General features: G+C 57.8%; 1 protein-coding gene across 1 annotated transcript in view; it reads right to left on the bottom strand.

Annotated features, from left to right (window-relative positions):
• ZDHHC14 (zinc finger DHHC-type palmitoyltransferase 14) overlaps window positions 1–21,870 on the bottom strand; it is a 166,062-nt gene that overhangs the window by 50,059 nt on the left and 94,133 nt on the right. The window contains exon 2 of the mRNA XM_004600779.2: window positions 11,997–12,157. Coding sequence (XP_004600836.1) covers window positions 11,997–12,157 — 161 coding nt within the window. The remainder of the gene's footprint in view (window positions 1–11,996; window positions 12,158–21,870) is intronic.

Genomic DNA, 21,870 nt, shown 5'->3' with positions numbered 1-21,870 from the left:
CACAGCCCAAAGGTTTCACATAATGGTTTCACCCTACTTTTGTGCAAAAGAAGAAAAAATTGGCATAAAATCTGTGGTGAAAGACCAGTATGCAAAATACAAAAGATTCCAACTTCTCTATGTCTCCCTCTCCCTCCAACGACACAGATGCACAGGCAACCTGAAGAGCAACGTTCCCCCTTCTGGAAAATACGGTGATCTGAGGTGGGTCGGCTGGTTGTCAGGGTGACAGCAGCTAAAACGGCCCCTCTCCCAGTGGTGTATGGGGTGGGAGGTCAGTCCCCTCCAATATCTCTCTAGGAAAGAGGCCTGAGGAGCCCCTCCACCCACCCTGGAACTCAGCCGGCCTCCCCAGCCGGGCGTCAGCCCCCCAGGCTGTATTGCCCGGGGCCTGGATAACAGAAACTGACCCCTTCCTGCTGAGAGGCAGCTAAGCCAAGGACCCAAAATCGTTTTGTGCATCAGGATATAGATACTCTTGCTTCTCAACCCACAAAATCCCAGGTAGTAAGAGAAAAAGGAAACTCCCAGAACGTCGACATATGGTGCCTCTCCGACTTCCTTCATAATCATGCGAAAACGAGACAATAATTCCTGAAATTCTGGCTGCTCTTGCACACAGTCTTCTATAAATCACTCTCCAGCGGGGGAGTCTCTGAGTAAGGTTTGACTTTTGTCCCAGAAGCGCTGTGAAACAGGCGCCACTTTCGATTTTCCCTGTTTCTTACGACGTTTCTTCTGACATCTGATTTAGTTTCTCAGGTTCATTTCCGATCCTTGACACGGTGTGGACAGCCTGATGGTTCTTCTGCAAGATGCAGGAACTGGAAGGTGGCCGCCCTCTTCTGGGAGGACATCTCGAATGGGGACACTACAGATGCCGTTAGTGACTGTAGGGCAGGAAGGGAGCAACCCAGGCAGAGACGTGGAGGGTCTGAGGCCTTCGCAGGGAGGGGGAGCCGGGAAGGAAAGAAGGAGACAGGAAGTATAACAGAAAACAGGAGGGAACAGGAAGTAGGACAGAAAGCAGCAAGGAGACAGGAAGAAGGAAGCAGGAACTAGAACAGAAAACAGGAAGGAGACAGGAAGGAACAGGAAGTAGAACGGAAAACAGGAAGGACGCGGGAAGAAGGAACCTTGGGGATAACAGGGCCTTTACTCCACCTCAGAGACAAAGGACAGGCAACACCTACTCTGTCAGGTTCTGCGCCTCAGGACAAAGCATTTTTGCCACCAACGGCTGAGGGTGCCTCCAGAGAGAAGCCAACACTGACGCTAACGCACGGGAGGGCCGGCAACACCCTCGCTGGTGGGCAGCACGGAGCGGGGACGGTTGCTGCACCCCCCCTGCTCCCCGACAGGTGTTGGCACAGGTGTGAGGAGGCTGTCAGGCAGCCAGGCGGGCACCGTGCAGACGTCCACTTGGCACTGGGAGGCGGCGCTGCCCTAAGCAGCCAACACAGCTGGGGACTCACCTCTGGAGTTGCCGCCAGCTTCTGACCCGTCATTGTCTACAAGAACAAACCGTTAATGAAGGACTAGTGAAGCCAGCGCCCGCACGGCCTCCTGGGAGAACACATCTACATGTGTGCGTGTGTGTGCGTGTGTGTGTGTGTGTGTGTGTGTGTGTGTGTGTGTGTGTGTGTGAGAGAGAGAGAGAGAGAGAGAGAGAGAGAGAGAGAGAGAGAGAGAGAGAGAGAGAGAGAGAGAGAGATGGGAGGAAGGGTGCGGGGGTCTGTAATGATCCCAAGCATGGCTGGAACCCACAGCGCCCACTCCCACACCTAGAGAGGATTTGGGTGGAGCACCCACCTGCAGAGCCCCTCCACCCCCATAGCTGCTCACCCGGCAGCCGCTCTCTCCTCTCCCTGCGCCCACTCTGGCTGTGCTCGGCCAGGAAAGGAAGAGCGTCTGGGGCCCAGAGAGGAGAGCTCTCCTTTCCCCTGGGGAGAGGACAGGTACAAGCCCCAAAGTTGATGGGGGCCGGGGTGGGGGAGGTTTTCAAAGTGCCACGGCCAAGGGATTTCCTGAGTAATGCCTTCCAGGAAAATAGAATCCCGTGGAGCTGGAATGAGGACCTCGGACGGGATAAACACAAACCCACACAGGGCTTCGAGTCCGTCTCTGCGTTAGCCTGAACCCCATCTCTCCTGTGGACGGGCTGGTGCTGCCCCAGGCTAGAAACCGCCACCCCCAAACTTAGCTTGAGGCTGAAGACGAGAGAGCAGATGCCCAGGGGTGAAGGTCACTCTGAGCCAGCTAACTCCCGTAGGCGGAGTCAGCCTGAAACACCGGAGTTAACCCTGGTCATCTGTGTCCAAGAAAAAAACCCATCTTAGATTTTTCTAGAAGAGAGTGAGGCAGGCGTCCCAGCAACAGAGGCCTTAGGGCGTGGGTCACTGGGGCCTCATCTTTCTCAGGGGGTTGTCCTGAAGAGGAGAGAACTTCGCCGAGGGGAGAAGAGACTGCCCCGGCCCCCTCCTGCACCTCTATGGCAGCCCCCACACGGGACGGAGTAAGTTTATTTTATTGCTTGGGGGGAGTGCACATCCAGCAGTGCTCAGGGCTTACTCCTGGCTCTGTGCTCGGGGTGGTGGGGCTCAGAGAACCATAGTGGTGCCGGGGATTGAACCCGGGCCAGCTGTGTGCAGGGCAAGTGCTCTTCCCACTGTGCTATCTCTCTGGCCCCTGATCACCCTTGAGATGAGTAAACACGGCAGGTGTTCAGAGATGCGCAGCTCTGCCTCCAGCGGGGTGTGAAAGATCAGAGACAAAGGACCTCCCAGGAGGAGCCCAGCACCTTGCAACTCCCGGCACAATCAGAAATACACCCCCCCCCCATGCCCATGTCTATCCACCCACGCCTGCATGGACACGCTCAGAAATACCCGGAAACCCCAACCCAAGAGCCTGTGGTCTAGCCCAGTGTGACCAGTCAGGAGGCTGAGGATGCTTCAGGGCTAGCAGGTGATTCCACTGTCGATAGCCTCACCGTTTCATCTGGGGACAAAGGGAAAACCAGCAAAGCAAGAGGACACCCGCTGGGAGCCTCACTGGCCAAGGATACTGCACCGGACTCTGAAAGTGCTCGAGAAATGTTAGTCGAACGAGACAGTGAGTGTATGCAGGGCGTTCCCCTTCAAGACACAAAACAACAAATAAAATTAGAAACTATTCTCCCCTGGGGCCAGAGAGATGGTACAGCAGTTAGGGCACTTGCCTTGCATGTGGCTGACCCTAATTCGATCTCCAGCACGTGGATGAGTCCCCAAGCCCCAGCAGGAGTGATCCCTGAGCACAGAGCCAAGAGTCAGCCCTGACCGTCTATTCTCTCCGGTATGTCTTTTACATGATCCAAAACAAGTTAAACACGGGGCCAGAGAGTTAGTGCAGCTGAGTAGTACCGAGCTAACCTTCACGAGGCTGACCAGGGTTCGGCACTCCATATGACACGGATGACCCCGGCACCACCAGGACTGATTCCCGAGTGCAGAGCCAGGAGCAAGCCCTGAGCATCATCGTGTTTAGGGTTTGCCCCCAAAGAAAAACAAACAAACACAACAAGATAAACGAGACCAACAGCTCAAAGGTTCCTGGAACGATTTAGGTCTGATTCTTGGCTGTCCATGGAAGCCACCAAGGATGTGGGGTGGTGCTGGTCTGGACAGAGGGGTGTGCCAGGGGTGACCCAGCCTGAGAGAGACGCAACAACGCGGAGGGCAGTGTGAGAGGGGTCCGAGAGGCACACCTGGCAGGGGATGCGTGCTGAGACAATACCACCTCCGACAGGCCGGGCTAGGCGCAACAGAGGACTGCGGCTAATTTCACCTGCTCCTTCTCTCTTCCTTGAATGTCACGGCTAAGAAAGAGATCTGCAATTATGCATGTGGCTGGCATCTTCTCTCTTGGATGAGCTGCTCCGAATCGCTTCCAAGTGCGCTATTTTTAGCTCTGTGAGGACCACAAATTTCCACTTATTTCTGTTCTGTTGATTTCTATTCGGACTGTGGCGCTCCCCCTCCCCCGGCCCCATTAAGTCATTCAAGGGCCGGTGGCCTTGAAGTTCCCACCTGTCAGAAAGCAAGGAGGGCTTCTGAGCCAGACTCCCACGGCACTGCGTGCGGCACTCGCCCACTTGTGCTTCTGTTTCCAACTCGAAAGTGCCAACCTTCTGCTTTCAAATAAATGGTCTTCACTTCTGCCCACCTGTGCCCTGCCACTTCCCCTGGTGGCGGGAAGAGCGCCCCCTGCAGGACCCACGGGAAGCACCCGTGCCACACTGACATCAAACCTCAGGCCGCGTGATGCCCTACGAGTGCCACACGAGTGCCACGGCCTTGTCATCCTCAGACTACACGGTGCCAAGCGAATGCCACCTGGGTGCCGCACCCATATCAAGCCTCAAGTGCCATGACTGAGCCATGCCCACCTCAAACCTCAGACAGTGCCACAGGAGAGACTGCTGAGTGCCCCACGCATAGCACACCTCAACGACATGACTCACATTCTTCGGCGACTGTCTTCTCCCCGCCCCCCTCCCGCCCCGAGCACTTTCTATGAGAAACAGAGAGAACACTGACCTTGGTCTCAGAAGCTAGACAGAATCTCTCCAGGGCACGGATGGAAACAGGATGGAAACTCCTCTCCCCACCGCACCCCAGCATCAAACGCTGCGGGGGGGCGGGGGGACAATGGCCACCTGGGAAGCAGGCGAGCTGCCTGGCTCAGAGGTGGACACAGTATCACTGATACCACGGAGGAGACCCCTCCACAAAATGCCACAAAAAATCAGAGATACTCAGGGCAGCAGCGGGCGGGGGAGTCCTGGCTGAAGGGGACCCTCCACCCACAGAGGCTGCAGAGGCTTATTCTGGCTCCTGCAGAATCTGCTCAAAAAAGGGAAAGGAAAAAGGCCTTGTCCAAGGCCATGGGGCTGGAGCCACGCCAGCCTTCTGCTTTTAGCCCACGGCACGGCCCGTCTCCTCCCCGTGCACACGGAGTCGGCAGGAGCACTGGGCCCGGAGAATGAACATTCCCGGTACTCTCCCTGGGGATGGGGTGGGGGGTGCACCGGGGCCCTGACTCTGCAGAGAAAGGGTCTGGGGGTCCATTTCAGAAACAAAATGCCAAAGGAGGGGCCGGAGGGCTGGACCGGGAGGCTGATGGCATGCTCCACGTGAGGCGGGCAGCCCCGTACCACGAGAGCATCCCGGGAACACCCCCAAGCACAGAGTAGCGCCCAAGCACTGCCAGGGCAGCCCCCAAGGCCCCACTTTAAAACTGAGACCAGTGTCCACTGAAAGCAACTTGGCCCGTGGTCCTGGGGTCAGGGCCCCGCCACAGACGAGGAGCCTCAGCTGAGCGCCCTGAAAGCAGCCGTCCTGGGGCAGCCGGGGGTCCCTCGGGGCCGGAATGTTCTAGAGGCTGGAGCCCTGCAGTGGGCGGGGCTGTGTCCAGAGGCTCTTTTGCCAGACGGGGACCCCCACCCCCTGTTCCTTAGAGCACCCTTCGCCACGTGCTCCAGACCCCACACCCTCTGAGTCTCCGGAACACGGTCCCTCTCACACTCCCCATTCCTGCGCCCTCCTCCCTGCAGCCTCCTCCATGCCCCCTGACCTCATTGCCCTCCTCCCTCCGGCAGGCCCCGAGGCCCAGAGCTGGTCGGGGGACAGAGGGTCTCGCCGGGCACCTCGTGCCAGTGCCACGCAGACCCCAGGCCCTGAGTCCTGAGCTCGCCAGCCGGCCCCCATCCCCAGGAAGCCTCTGCCCGCGCCTGAAAGGACAGACCTCGGCGACACACAGGGAACAACGGGCTCCGGGAGGGAAGACGGGGGTCCCGAAGGCCCCCCCACCCCGGTGACTGTGGGGACCTGGAGTTCAGCTGCAAGGCTGTCGGGGGTGTGGTCCCAGGAGATAAACGTCCCTTCGGGGAGCACACCCCGCAGGCAGGAGGCACAGTCTGAGGAGGGGCTTGGGGGCGGGGGGTGCGCAGAGGGTGGCGGCGTGCAAGCCCCAGACCAGCCCCTCTCAGCAAGGCTCCCTCCCCTCCGGTGCTCTGAAAGTCTGTCCCACAGACCAACGTCACGCCAACACACAGAGTCCCCGAGATCACGCAGGCTGTCCAGGATGAATGTCGGGGGGCCCTCACCAGCCAGCTCCTGCCACACCCCAGAAAAAAACAGCATCTCCGGCCCCGCCCTGCCTCCATCCTGTGGCGTTCCCCATCCCCACCCCCGCCCCGAACCAGAATCTCCAGTCGTGCCATCTGCCCGACCCGTTCCCCCTGGTCTGGGGTTCCCCATTTAAGACACGGGGAGGAATATTCTGACACCCGGAGCCGCCACCCACTGCTTGCCCGTCCCTGCCAACACGCCAAGCCTCTAGTATTTCCCCTAAACAAGGAATCCACTCTTTGTTTAGTTTTAATTCCTGGGATGCCATTTCCCTCAAAAGCCACTGTCTCTTCCAGAAGGTGCTTCAGACATGGCGGGGACCCCTCACCCCTTCCCAAGAAAGGCCCAGCTCTCAGCCAGCACCCAGAGGGGCACCAACAGTCAGCCTGTGCCTGCTGTTCTCCCCTCGGTGCCCACCTGGGCCCCAGTTGGAGAATCCGGTGACAGCAGAAAGATGCGTTCTGTTCCCGAGGTGTGGATCTGAGGCCAGAGTCGGTGAACAGCGGGGAGGGCTGGATGTGCTGACCGCCTGGGGGAGAGTGGCTACCTCGGGCACGGGGCAGTGTCGGTGGCGTCCAAGAGTGTCCAGGGACATGCACCACTGAGTGTCCAGGAAAGGAAGGTGGACAGGAGTATCTGGGGCTCCTGAGTGTCCAAGGCCATGGACTTGAACTTGGACACTCAGGACTCCGGAGTGTCCAGTAATGTGGATTACTGAGTGTCCGGGACTCCGGAGTGTCCAGGAGCGCAGACAGCTCCCGCCCACGACCCTCCTTCCATGGCAACAGGACCCCGAAGTGGTTCTGAGTCAGGTGTGACAGTGGAAGGCCTCCGGCAATGGCCCGGTGGCCACACAGTGACTTTCCCTTCTGACCACAGGCTCGCTTGCTTCCTTGAACGAGGACACGGATGGGGCTGTCCCAAGTGAGCCACGCACAGGGAGAGCTCAGCAGGATAGCCAGCCCCAAAGGGAAATAGCCACCAACGCTGCTCGCCTTCTCCACAAGACCAAGTCACAGGGGACGCGTTAGTGCGATGGACACGGGTTAACGGGTGGGTCGGTGCCCAGAAGAGAAAAACCCAAAGGCCAGTGACGTGGCACCACAATAGCTTAGAACCACTGAGGCAGGAAGTGGGGGGGAGTGAGCTGGTCAGGGCGGGAAGGAGTTGCGACGGGCAGGAGACCTCGGTGTGGACAAATGAACCAGCGCTGGGTTTTGGAGCCGGGGAGCGGCTGGCCAGGAGCCCGGGAAGCCCCGAGGCCCGCCCGGCACCCAGGCTGGGATGTCTCTGCTAGCTGCAAGCTCAGCTGTTCGGGAAGCTCCTTTAGAAAAGAGTCGGGAAGCGTTCCGAGAGACTGAGCCAGGCCCCAGCCAGCGCCTCCTCCCCCCAGGGTCTGCCGGAGCCCTGGGGCTCGCTGGGAGACAGACACCAGATAATTAGGATTAATGACCCCGATAATAAAAAGTTTCCAAAGCTCATTTTTCATTGTTTTCTCTTCCCTTGGAGCTCACCAGAGAAATGGGCTCAGACCTCGCTGAAAACCCAGCCAGGGGGGCTGGAGCAACGGCACAGCAGGGAGGGCGTTTGCCTTGCATGCTCTCTCCTTCTTCAGAGGGTTCTGATTACCGAGTAGCGAGAGTCTGTATATGTGATAGATACATGTGTATGGGATTTTGTGAGATATACATATATATGTATATATATTTTTTGCTTTTTGGGTCACACCCAGCGATGCACAGGGGTTACTCCTGGCTCTGCACTCAGGAACTACTCCTGGCAGTGCTCAGGGAACCATATTCGATGCTGAAAACCGAACCCAGGTGGGCCGCGTGCAATGCAAACGCCCTACCCGCTGTGCTATCACTCCAGCCCCCATTTATGATATATATTATTGGAAGACATTTTCTCAGTCTGTGACTTGCCTTTTCATATTCCCAGCAGTGTCTTTTTCAGGAGGGGTCCTCCCCCACACACCAAGCAGTGCTCGGGAATCCTGGGGGAGGGGGTGGCTGTCTTTCCCACCAGTGTGCAGCCAACCAGGCCAGGGGTCAATGCGGGGGTCTGAGAATGTGGTGCTTCTGGGCCCTGCAGTGCCCGGGATTACCCAGGCCATGAGCTGGTGCTCAGGGTGGGGGGCCCCAGGGACGATCCCACTGGTTCTGAGATGACCACATGGTGCTGTGCGTCCACTCAGGCTTGGCCACATGCAAGGCACACACCTCACCCTCTAGGGTCTCTCCAGTTGAGTCCCCTCCTCGAGTCTTTCAACTAACCCGGCCGACACCCTTCTATAACCTCAGGTCTGCTGACTTGCGTGTCCTCATCTGTACGTGGCAGCCGTGATCTGTGCACAGCAGCACAAGTCCAGTTTCTGTCCATTCCCCTCAAGGGGTACCTTGAGCACCAGAGCTTTCGGTCTGATGAGACCCAAACGATGCCTGTTCTCTTCTCACAAATCCTGCTTTGGGGGTCACACCCAAGGACTGTTCTGTGCGCCTCGCCTGGGGTCACTAAATTCTTCCTTTCTGCTCTCCTCAGAAGTCCTGTCGCTTCAGCTCTGCGATTGCGGGCTATGATTCGCTTTTGTGTCTGGTGTCAGGATGAGGATTGAGGTTCACTTGCTGACAAGCGCCAATTTCTTTACTCTTCAGGGTTTCTTCCATTTTTTTCTTTTCTTGAGTCTTTTTCTGGGGGTGGGGGTGGGGCTAAATGTCACTTTCTAAGAATTCATCCAGGCGTCTGAGTTTTCTCGTAAAGTTAAAATCCTTCACATCTCTGAAGCAGATGGTGAGGCGCCTGCTTTCACTCCTGCCTCTGGCCTTTGCACCCTGCTCTTTCTGGAAGATTCTAGGCTCCGTCTGTGACTCGTGTCCCCGCCCCACACTCTGAGACCCGCCTTCCCTCGGGATTTTCCAGCTGTTTGTTAGTTTCCCCGGTGGCACTACGCCTTCCCCCAGCCTCACTCCTGTGTGCTTTGGAGTCAGGTGCTTGTTTTCTACTCCTCAGACGGGGAACCTTCTGGAAACCGGGCTCTACACGCATGCGCAGGTGGAATTCCTTCCCTTTGGCTCCGGGCTGGGGATGGGAGCAGCCGCGTGCTGGGTGACGCACGCACGTACTCACTGGCCAACGCCACCGCGTCGCAGCGCCAGGATGTGCCTGTCCGGGACCCTTTGGTTCAGTTTTATCTGTTTCTAAAAGGCTTTTAGTAAAAGACAGCTGTCCGTGGCTGCACTCACAGCCCTCCCCTCAAAGTTTCCATCCTTTTGTCCGAGGGGGAACGTACTGCCTCACATGTAGTTCTCTCACAAGGTCACACCTTTGGAGTCACGCAGCACAGTTGCTCTTAAAAGTAATTCATATTGAGGGGGCCAGAGAGAGAGCATGAGGGTTAGGGCACCTGCTTGGACACAGAATACCCTGTTTGAATCCCTGCCACTGCATAGGGTCACTCCGGAGTCAGGAAGAAGCCCTGAGCATTTCATACCCAGCCCCACAAAAAATTAAATTAACACCAAACTTCATGTTGAGAATGCCACTCTGAAAGTTATTAAGCTTGAAAGAGTGGCCAGGGATGTGGCTCAGGGGCAGAGTCTGCCTGGCATGCATGAGGCCTGGCACTGAAACAAAGAAAAAGAAAGCTACAATAGGAACACACATGCACACATGTACACACATGTACACACACGTGCACACACGTGCACACACATGCACACACATACACATGTACATGTACACAAACTAATACATGTACACATGTACGCGTGTACATACTCACATGTATACTCACACATGTCCACATGTACATACATATACCCACATATGCACACATGTACACACATACACATATGTGCACACACATGCACACACGTACACACATACATACACTGGTGCACACATGTACACATGAGTACATACACACGTACACACATGTGTACATACACACACACACACACACACACAGAGAAGCCCTCGGGCCTTGCCCCGGCCCTTTCACAGGAAACTGCCTCTGGACCGCAGTCTGGCCACTCTGGGGGCAGAGCCAGGATCACAGCAGGAAAACACGCAGGGCCAGCAGGGCCAGGCTCTCGGAGCACTGTGCGTGGAGGGTCCTGCAGCCCCATGTGGTGGGTCGTGGCTGCCAACCCCGCTTCTCTCGGCCCGGCGTCTCCCTGGGAGGCGGGCTCTCCGCTCCCCACTGTGGCCTGCGCTGACACTGAGCCCGGGGCCCTGGCTCTGCCACTTCCCCCCGCCCACCTCTGGAACCCTCTTCCCTGTTCTGTAAAGCGAACTCACCGCCAAGTCTGGAGCGGGAGCCTGGGGACGGCCTTGCCGTGCTCGAACCCAGAGCTTCAATCTGTATCTCGGCACACCCTTGTCTTGGAGCCTGTGAGTGGCTGGCAGAGACCCCCCCGGCCCCCCGAGGCTCCTGCACCCCCGAGCCCAGGGCACAGCCGGCTGCAGCCCCCCTGGGGCCCACGTGATGACTCCTGAGGCAGACGAGGGGGTGAGGGTAGTGCCCCCCTGGGCCCTCTCCGCTGTCCTGGGACTGTCCCCAACCCTGACCACAGGAGCGCGGGGGCACATGGAGGAGCAGGCAGGGGCGGGAGGAGGACCCAGAGGGCAGGAACCTGCGCGCAGCTGGGCCAGTCACCACCTGTGAGCCGACAATGCTGAAATCACTCCGAGATGCCCCTTCACCCACACGCCACGGCCTCCATCTCAAGCCACTGTGCGAGAAACGGGGGGTGCCCCCGACGCGGGGAAGCCCCCCGGCTCCACTTCTCCCAGCCACTCTCCTCTCTCGGAATCCCCGTGCCCACACGCAGAGGAGCCCCGGGGGCAGGCCCAGTGGGTGGTGAGCCACGCTGCACCCTCAGTGGGCACTCTCTCGCTTTGCCGAGACCCTCCCTGCAGTGGCCAGGGCGGCCCTCCTGCTCCCCACGGCATAGATCCCCACCCCCGCCCGAGGAAGGCCACGTCGGAAACCGGGGGACAGCGGTCCACCAGCGACCCCTGCCTCAGTGAGGGGACCAAGCGCCTGCCTCTTCCTGCCCTCCCAGTGCCCCTTCCCCAGGGTCCCACCAAAGGCCCCGGGCTCCAGGGATGAACGATGGAGGCAGAGTCGGTGAGTGGGGGGCGGGGAGACCCAGCTGGGCTGCGGGGATGGGCACAGGGGTGGGGGCAGCCCAGCCCTGCACAGCCTGTGGGCGGAAACTGGGGAGACAGCGAGAGCAAACCTCTGTCCAGTGGTTGCTGACACCTGGCCCAGCCCACAGCATCTCACTGTCCCCCTGCCGCCCTCATCCTGTGCACGGGTACCACGGCACACACTCACCGCGGCAGCCGGAAAACAACCCCTGAGGGTCAGCGAGGACCAATGAGCCCACCCCTGGGTTGGCCAGCTTGCTTCCTGGGGCGGTGTGGTGAATCCTCCACGCGGGCGCCCGCCCCCACGGAGAAGGGAAGGCACACACGCCCCTCAGACCTCACGCACGCCCCTCAGACCTCCCACAAGCCCGTCTGGGAAGCACCTGGATGAAGAACCTTCCAGACCGTGGGTTGGGTGGCTTCGGTCACCTTTCCAGGGGGCACCTCAAGGATGCCGCGATTAGGTCCCCGTGGGGATGAGGGGGGCTAGGGGCGACCCCCTCCAGCCACAGACCCCAGGGGTGAGCACAGGGTCATTCCCGCCTGCTGCCCGCTCAGGCCACCTGCCACCGAGGGGACGCTGACTGCCAGGACGCTCTGGTCACTCGTCACTGCCCAGCATGGCCCGGCCCCTGCGGGGTCGGGGAGGGGGGGCGGCTACCCAGTTACCTATTTGCCGTTCCAGGTCGGCGGCTTCATCGGGCGTGGCTCGTGGCAGGACCCCGGGGTCACTGAAGCTGGTGCGGAGCAGGGTCCCCATGACGAAGAAGAACAGGATGCCGCCCACCACGGGGATGGCCGGGGTGATCTTCACCGCGAGGTACGGGCAGCTGCCAGCAGGGGAGACACAGGAAGACCAGGGAGTCAGTAACCGCCGGGAAGCCGGCCGCGCTGCCCACAAGCCAAGGGCGGATTTGCCCTTGACTTCCACTAAAAACGTCCCCATGTCATATGCTTGCCAGGGCTGGGGGGGCGGGGGGTGGATAATCGTACTCCTCCTCACAGCCACAACACCCCCACCCCAACCTGGGTAAGACCCTGGCAGGAAAGTAAAAAGTCCTCCTGGTACAATTGAGGCACAGAATCCCCCTGCTCGCCTCGAAGACAGCTGTCTCCCTGCTCTGTGCCGCCTGCCCGCTTCCCTGGGAGGTCAGGAGGACAGCAGCTCGGGCCCGGCCTGCTCTCCCTGCGTCCGGCCTCAACTGCCCTTGCGAGGTGCCCCCTCCATGCAAGCCTTGCCAGGAAGTGAGCTCTAGCTTTTAGAGGTTGGCTAGAAAGTGACCATCAGCATGTCCTCCAGTCCCGTGGCCTCTCGGAACGGAAGGTGTATGGGGGGGGGTGGCCAGTGAGGGTCAGGCCGGTGCTGGGTTCCTGCTGCAGCTACAGGGCAGCTCTGTCATGTCCATGGGCTGGGCCCGGACCCGAGTCTGCTGGGGGAGCACCTGGGCTTAGCAGGGAGGAATGCAGCCCTTGGAGACGCTCAAAACCACCAGGCATAACACAGGATACTTTTTTGTCACTTTCTTTTTTTTTTTTAAATATGGTTTTTAAAAATTATTTTTATAAAGTAGTTCACAATATTTGACCACACTTAATATTCTAACACCAATCCCACCACCATTGCACCTTCCCACCACCATATTTGGGATGTTCCCATCCCAAACCCCAACCCCTGCCCCAAAGCAGAACCGGAATACTTCATCTTGTATCATTTGTTATGAATAAGCCACTGAAAATGATCCAAGAAAGTCTCCTTAGAGGAAAGAGTGTGAAGATTGTTGCATTTCACCCAGGGGCCATTAAGCCCCTCTGTAAGAGGTTATTAACATGTTGTTGAAAGTTGAGCCTTGCGTGTTCATATATCACATATATGTATGTAAAACTATATATCCCTCTAAGATTGGTTGCCTTCTATGTTCAGCCCCACCAAATACGGTGCACTACTCTTGGAATACGAGTGGTGTGAGGTACGAGTTGTCGTGTGGTCCAGGAGAAAGTTCACTCGTGGGTGAGGCTCAGCCGAGCGTGTGGAGAGTGGCCGTGAGCATGGCAACGGTTGAGTTCTGGAGGTTTTCGGCTGCCTGGGCTGGGTCCCTTGGGGCGGGAAGGGGTCTCAGCCGCCCCTCTCCAGGGCGCCCCGGATGAAACAGCCTAGTGCGGGGTCCTGTGGCATGGCTATGGCGTATCGTTTTATGCTCTCTTCCGAGAGAGGAGGACAATGAGTCTCTGGATCGTGACCATTTATGAGATTATCTCTCTTTTTTTTGTCATTCTTATTTGCCCCACGAATAGCCACCTTACATTGTACTGAGCCCTGAGAACCTTCCAGCAAATCGTAGTAAAAACATCAGACTGTCCCAGGTCAAACAGATCCCAGTGGAAGAATAATGTCGGCATAAAGGCAGAGAAGCAGAAAACATTTCCCTCTTCCTCGTCACGGGTCTGAGAGGAAATGAAGGTGCAGAGGTCAGAGGTCATCAGCAGCCAGGGCCCTGCGGGGCAGGGGAGGGGTGACCGGCCACACTGGCCCCGTCCCCCGCACAGAGCTGGCGTTCATCTCCCCCCCCCCTCGGCTGCTCCAAAGGTGGAGGCCTGGCTGCTGTCTGAGCCCTCATGACGGAGACTCGGGGGTGCCTTGGGGCTGGGTTTGTTTCCCCGTGGGGGGGACGGGGACGTGACAGAGCGTCACTGGTGGGCAAAGGCGGGTCCAGGACCAGCGGCCCAGGGAGCAAGCTGCGGTCCCTCCCGTCCAGGCTGCTGCATGTGAGGGGGCAGTGAGCCATCAGGGCTGCCCCCAGGGACCCCCATCCCCCCACCCCAGGGGCTGTCCACTGCCCCCGTCAACGCCCCTCCCCCACGTGGTGTTAGATGAGTTTGCCTCTCCGCCCGGCAGAAACGGTGGCTGTGGTTAAGCCACCTGCAGTGGGGTGTGGAGGGGGACACCCCCCCCCCCAGCACGGAATCTGGTTTACCCTCGGCCTCCCTCTCCTCCTGACCGGGGCAACCTCGGGCCATGACGGGCTTCTCAGGCGGGAGAGGGGGCGGCAGGAATGCACAGGCTTGCCGGCTGCCGGAGGTGACCCAATGTGGACACCCCGGCCACCGCGAAGCTCTGTCCCAACTCTGAGTCTGACGTGCAGGCGTCCCCCCTTGACAACCTATGTGAGTGTGTGTGTGTGTGTGTGTGTGTGCGCGAGTGCGTGTGCTTGATGGGGCGGTGGGGGGGGGGGGTTGGTTCTTTGGTTCTCTGAGCCAAACAGACTCCACCTTGTCCCCAACACCCACGAGGAGACTTTTCCTGACTAGGCTGCAGCCAGACCCCCTGTTCTCTGTCCTACACCCCTGCCCTCCCACCCCTCTCCTCCTGCTGACTAAGAAAGAACCTCTGTGCTCAGCCCTCGCCCTCGGGTGACCGGGACAGCTGGAGGGGGTCATCTCTGTGGGTCCCACACCCCAACACGCGCTGTGCAGAGACTCCCGTCAACCCACCGGGAATTCCCACACAACAGGCTGGCGCTTGGTTAGCCCACATCCCTGCTTAATTCATGACACCCCTCTGCCCTGTCCCTCAGGGGTCACACCTTGGGCCTGCCCCTTGCTCGTGGGCTGGATCAGGGCCTCAGCTGGTGCAGGCAGGTCAAGGGGTGAGGCACTGGCCACGCGGATGAGGAAAGTCACGGGGTCTCCAAAGCAAACCAGCCAGAAGGCCTGGAGGCCTCAGAGGGCAGAGCTAGGGTTGGAAGCAGAGGTGAACGCCAGGCGGGCGCGACGCAGAAACACGGGCTGTGAGAGGGGCGTGAGGGGGTCCGCAGCGACCTCCGGGCTCCTCCCCACGCAAACCCCTAATCAGCTCTGACCTCCACGGGGAAGTGCAGCCAGGGGAGGCTCGGAGGCTCCTATGCGCACCCCAGCCCGCACCCCCTCTGCTCCTTCTTTCCCCCTCTCTCCCTCCTTCCTGAAATCTTCTTCTCAAGGACAGGTGACTGAGATCCGGGAAGTGGTTGGGATTCCTCCCCCCACACGGACCACCTCCTCACTCAGCTCAGGACCACAACTCCCCGAGAAGCTGGGCACTGGGGGCCCGCTCTCGCGCCGGGAAAACCCAGTGGAACCTGGCGGCATCCTGAGGGCTGCCCCGTGAGACCAGTGGGACACGGGCATCCCCACCAGGCAGGTGCCCCTCCCAGGAACTGTTTCGGGTGACCGAGACAGGGGGAGCAGGACGTTGGTGGTGCTCTGGTCCTCTCAAGGCTGGCACTGACCTCGCTTCACCCAGCCCCCAGCACCCCAGTCACCTGCAGCGCCCCCCTCAAATAGACACCCCTTAGCGAGGAGACCAAGGAAGGGACGCGGGAGTGAGCGTCAGAGGAGGCTGTCACCGGGCGCTTCCCAGCTGGCCGGGCAAGCATTCAAAGGTGGGGTTCTCTTCCGCACTGTGATGCTAGAGACCCCCGCAGCACTGCCTCTGGGACCCTCCACCGTGGGTCTCCAAAAGCGCCCTGGACCCCTCCTTCCCTGGGCCCTGGGCCTTGGCACGTGTGAGTGCTCGCTGGCTAGGCTGGCTGGGAATTGTGGTGGGGTCCTGCGCCTCCAAAGCACCCTGTTGGGGACCCCCCCACCCCCCCAAAGAACTCTTGGACCACACTGTTTATAGGCACAGCAGAGCCAGCAGCGACAATGCCAGCCGCGTCTCAGGAGCACATGGTCCTGCCAGCAGAGGAAGGCGCCAGCAGCCCCCGCCCAGGACAGCGCCCCCCCCCCCCCGAGCCCCGGAAGGACGCGAGACCAGTGGGCAAGGCCAGCCCAGCCACAGCAACCACCAGGGCTCACTGGTGAGTCCCCAGAGTGGCCTGGCGCACATCAGCACCCCTGCTGCAAGCGGGCTGGCAGAGGCCTCACCCCTCTCCTGAGCGGTCGGATGTCCAAGCCCGAGGGCCCCTCTGTGGCCTCCTCCCCTCAGGGCCCAGATTTGTTCCAAGACCACGACGACGACGACGATGCAGTTGCCAAAGCTCTAAGCACCACACAATGACCTACATACAACCCCTGCGAGAGGAACCTCCGTCCCGATAAAACACAATGGGAAGGAGAGCGGGAAACAAATCATCTGCTGAAGGCTGTGTTTTCATAACGCGAGAGACACCAGCTAATTTAGCCAGCAGAATGAAGGCGAGCGGCTTTGTCAGCAGCCCTCCGGCCCTCGGCGTGGGCCTTGGGAGGGATATTAAATGCTGATGGTCAAACTCCATCCCCGCATCATCTGCTGGGGCCGAAGCAAGCCCTATCCAGGTAGTAATGAGTCCACAGTGCATTGGCATGGATGGGAGGGAGGTTTCAGTTCCAGTGGCAATCTTCTCGCAAAGCAAAAATCCTTTACAGGCTAAGTGTTTATTCCTGCTCGGATGTTTCCACTGGAAACCCGTCCTGTTTGCTGGGAGCTACAGTACAGGAGTGTGGGGGGGGGAAACCGATGCCATGACAAACTGCAGGACCTGCCGTTTCTGGTAAACTCCCAATTGAGTGATTCACCTGGAAAAGAAACTGGGCAGCTGGACCTGGCCAGTCATGAGGGGTCGCCGCCCCCTTCTGGGAAGAACCCCAAACTGTGACTGTTACCTGCTGCCTGATCGCTGACCATGGATGCAATAAAGCCAATGCTAAAAACAGACCAGGATATAAGCCGCTCTTAACTCTGGACGCCATATAAACTGTGATTTTGAGTCTGGGTCCATTTCAAGACTCCACTGTGTGGGGTGGGACTTGGACCCCAGCTCGAGCTAGCCAATAAAGACCCTTTGCTTATTGCATCGCTACTTGTCTCCATGTGGTTCCTCTGGGGAGATCTCAGCCCGGTGTAATAGGAAACCATACAACTAGGTTGTGTTCTCATACACTTATTTTACCATCGGACAGATGCTGATACCCCAGAACCCACCCTCTGCTCTCCCAGTCAGAGGCTGCCGCACAGAGCAGAACTCGACACGAATTGGATGCCCAGGGTGGACATGCCGGGATGGGACGAACTTAAACATTCCAGACGGGAAGCCCAAATGTCACTGATCTCTCTGCGTTCACGGGACATCCCGGGGGCGGGTGAATCAGCTTTGTTGGAGCCAAGAGATAGCACAGTGGTTAGGGTGCAGTTTCCGGCACAGCATAACGGCCCCCCTCCCCTCCCACAGTGCTGCCAGATGCTTCCCTGGAGGCCCCGGGCATGTCTGGGGTGGTCCTGGGGCCCTCAGCACTTCCGGGGTGGGCTTGGGCACCCCAGCACTGCATCACTCATGCAGCTTCCCATGCTTGAGTCCTTGAGAACCAACGGCCCCGGGGTCGCCTCCCCAGGGCTTCAGGGGCCCCAAACAGAAACAAACAAACAATGTTTACAAGACTGAGCAGAGACATTAACAGTGGGGCCAACAGCTAGTGGCCCACTCGGACAACAAATAGAGAATCTTTTTTTTTCTTTTTTGGTCAATAAGATACCTTATTAGAACACCCTGGTTTACAAAGTTGTGCATAACACAGCTTTATGGGCTTTTGAGGTTCGAGCACCAACCAAAGTGGCCTCCCCTCCACCACTGTCCTCATTTACATAACCACCTTCCAACTCCGCCCCCTTCGCAGGCACTCGGTAGTTTACTTTACATTGATCTGGCTACAACTAAATGGTTAAAGGGATTATCAAAAATATTTCGGTAAAAGAAAATATGTGACAATTGCTATATTGGACCAGGGGGTTGTTTGGTCCTTGCCTGAGGATTGACTAAGCTATTTTTTGCTAGCTGGGCCTTCAGTGTTATTGCTTGTTGCGTGGGCGTCTGGGCTACTTGCTCATGTAACTTGGGGTGCTCCTACTGAAATTTCAGTATTGATGAATCCTGAGGTGTCATGTGGCCACATAGTGACCGCGCAGTTGAACACTTTAGGATTTATGGTCTGGGCCAATGAGTTGAGAAGATCCCCCCGTTCTCAGCCTGGGCACTGGACTATCCATATATTTTTTGCTCTTTGGCATCTAGCAGAGAGCATTAGAGCGAAGCGGTGGAGCTGAGCCCTGGCGTGGCTGTGGTGGTGGCGTGTGGGTGCAGCTGCTGGGGCGTCTACAGGGTGAGAACTCGGCCCACCCCCTCCCGAGGGTGCTTCAGAGTCCTCAGCTGTGGGAAGTGTGTCCGCGAGGGTCAGTTGCCTGGCCTGCATCTCCCCGGGAGAGCAGGGCTGGTGAGTGACGGACAGGGCAGTGGCTGCCCTGGGTGAGAATCCCTCCCCACACCTGACCAACCCCTCGGATGGAAGCCCTTCAGAAACACCCCTGTCCATGTAGCTCACGCGCCCCCCACTGCAGTGACGTGGGGCTCCTGTTTCTCCCGGACCAGGTGTGAGGATAACTGCTCTTTTTTTTTTTTCCTTTTTGGGTCACACCCGGCAATGCACAGGGGTTATTCCTGGTTCTACACTCAGGAATTACTCCTGGTGGTGCTCAGGGGACCATATGGGATGCTGGGAGTTGAACCCGGGTTGGCCATGTGCAAGGCAAACGCCCTACCCACTGTGCTATCTCTCCAGCCCCTAACTGCTCTTTTTTTAATGCAGGAGTACTGCTATGTATTCAGCCATTGATTAAGCTAATTGAATTGGGCATAAACTCCACTTTACTTTTAAAATCACCGTGAGATACAGTTACAAAGCTTTTATGTTCGAGATTCAGCCGTACATCAGACACCCATCCCTCCGCCAGTGCACACTCTCCACTACCAGTGACTCCAGTTCCCACCCCCCACCCACCCCCATCCCAGCCCTCACCCTGCCTCCATGGCAGACAGTTTCCCCACTAACTCTCCCTACTGCTGGGCATTATGTTTTGCTCGAAATTTCCCACCACCATTCCAACCTGCCTTCCAGGGGCAGATGCTCGATCATTTTATGTCCATTGCTCATTTTGGGGTTGGAGCAATAGCACAGCAGTAGGGCATTTGCCTTTCACTCGGCCGACCCGAGTTTGATTCCTCCGCCCCTCTCGGAGAGCCCAGCAAGCTACCGAGAGTATCGAGCCCTTGCGGCAGAGCCTGGCAAGCTACCCGTGCGTATTGGATATGCCAAAAACAGTAACAATAAATCTCTCAATGGGAGACGTTACTGGTGCCTGCTCGAACAAATCAATGAGCAACGGGATGACAGTGATAGTGCTCATTTTGAATGTCTTGGGTGCTGCGGCTGTGTGCTTCTGGAATCCTAGATTGCAAACGGTTGGCTTCCGGAGACATTTCTGTAGCCTCTGATCCATTTTGGGATTCAATTGGGCGTCTCCGGACCAGGGCTCGGTAACTGCTATTTAGGCTGAGGAATGAGGCACAGGGCTAAAGTCCCCACAGGATGGGGACAAGGCACTGTTCTCAGGATGAGGCCTGCCGGGACGGCGGCTCTGGCTCAGACATGCGTGTTCCCCTGCACCTTCCAGTTCCAGAATCTTGCCCGTGGCACATCTCAGTGATGCATAAGGTCGATGACCAAGAAGGGGAGTGACCTGCACCAGTGACTCACGACCCGAAAGAACCGCAAAACCTCAGAGGTTGTAATGAAAATGATCCTTTCCCTCTTTGTATGAGTCATGGGCAAAGAGATGTATCTTTCATTTATAGGCCTGGACACAAACACCATTCATCTTATGATGCGTCCCTTAATCAGATCCTCAGGCACAATGCACCATTCCAGAGCAGAGATGAGCACATTCCTGGGGACAGAGGGGAGAAAATGGCTTAAAAATATCCCCCTCATAACTCCAGAATGGGGAAAAAATGATTTTTTTCTTTGAAATTTGCTTATAAGTGGATGGACATGGAGAGTATCATGCTAAGTGAAATGAGTCAGAAAGAGAGGGACAGGCATAGAATGACCGCGCTCATTTGTGGAATATAAAATAACAAAATAGGAGACTGACACCCAAGGACAGTAGAAACGAGGGCCAGAAAGACTGTTCCACGGCTAGAAGCCTGCCTCATGAGCTGGGGGAGAAGGCAGCTGGGATAGAGAAGGGATCTTAGTAAGTCAATGATGGCTGGAGGATTCGTTCAGGATGGGAGATGTGTGCTGAGAGTAGGTAAAGGACCAAACATGATGACCTCTCAGTATCTGCATTGCAAACCAATGCAACCCAAAAGGAGAGAGAGAGTCTGGGGCAAACTGTCTGCTGTGGAGGCAGGGGGAGGGTGGGAAAGGGGGGATACTGGGGACATGGGTGGTGGGGAATGTGCACTGGTGGAGGGATGGGTGTTTGATCATTGTGTAACTGAAACTCAAACATGAAAGCTTGTAACTGTAGCTCACAGTGATTCAAGTAAAAAAAAAAAAGGCAAGAAAGAAAATGCCAGCAAACCCAGGAGGCCAGCAGAGGGGAGGGCAGCGGAGGGGAGGCCAGCAGAGGGGAGGCCAGCAGAGGGAGGGCGGCGCCCAAGGCGAGTGGCCCAGTGGCTGCTCTCAGGCTCCCACTCTGTCGGAGGGTCCTGGCCGGCCAGCCGCCCTCTCTTGGTTCCTCAGAAGCAGTGATTTGAAGCAAAAAGCAGGTGCCAAAGTCCTGGACTCAGGTCACTCTGTGCAGTGTCGTCCCCTGGTCCCACTGCGGGGAAGGACAAGAGCCACTGCCCACAAGAGCCGCAAGGTCGATCGGTTGATCTTAGAGGCTCCGGGACCCAACCGTGAGGAAAAGAACAAGCCGCAGCAGAGATACTGATTTAGACATCGGGTGGGAATCGATCTAAAATAGCTCTTTGGAGAACAAAGAACCCGGCGATTAGAGAGTCTGGGTGCCTCTTTCCCTAACAATACGCCGCGCCACGGGTGCCTGAGAGGTGATAGGGGAGCAGAGTCTGAGCTTCCTTGGGGGAGGGCAGACTGAGAGCTGGACTCCCTCTCCAGTGCTCGAGTCAGCAGCAACCGGACCTTGGCTAGAGAAAAAGTGTAGGGGTCAAGGCGCTTGCCTTGCATACGGCCCCCCGTGATTCCATCTTTACCCCCACATTTGGTCCCCTGAGCTCTGCCAGGAGTGAGCCCTGAGCACAGCCAGGAGTAATCACTGAGCACAGAGCCAGGAGTGAGCCCTGAGCACATCCAGGAGTGATCCCCGAGCACAGAGCTGGGAGTGAGCCCCGAGCACAGAGCCGGGTGTGAGCCCTGAGCACTGGCCTGGGAGTGAGCCCTGAGCACAGCAGGATGTGGTCCCCCTGCCCCATGCAAGAGAAGCAACCACACCCCAGAATTCTGTGTGGGGCCCAAGAGAACCCTGAGATCATCTCTCCTCTGGCTGCTTTGAAGACCCCCACCTCTGTCTCTGTCTCTGTCTCTCCCTCTCTCCTCTGTCTCTCCCTTTCTCCTCTCTTTGTCTCTGTCTCTCTCCGTCACCCTGTCTCTGTCTCTCTCTCCCCGCCCCCCCCCCCAGTGTGCCTTGAATTTCTCGGGGTCCAATAAGTAGGGAGAATAAGGTTCCTATGGCCAGTGAGGCTGCTGGCCACCCACCACCTGGAATGGTCCGAGCAATCAACTGCATCAGTCG

The sequence above is a fragment of the Sorex araneus genome, chromosome 4 (genome assembly GCF_027595985.1).
Source record: "Sorex araneus isolate mSorAra2 chromosome 4, mSorAra2.pri, whole genome shotgun sequence".
Lineage (NCBI taxonomy): Eukaryota > Metazoa > Chordata > Mammalia > Eulipotyphla > Soricidae > Sorex > Sorex araneus.
This window is presented reverse-complemented; position numbering and strand designations above follow the sequence as displayed.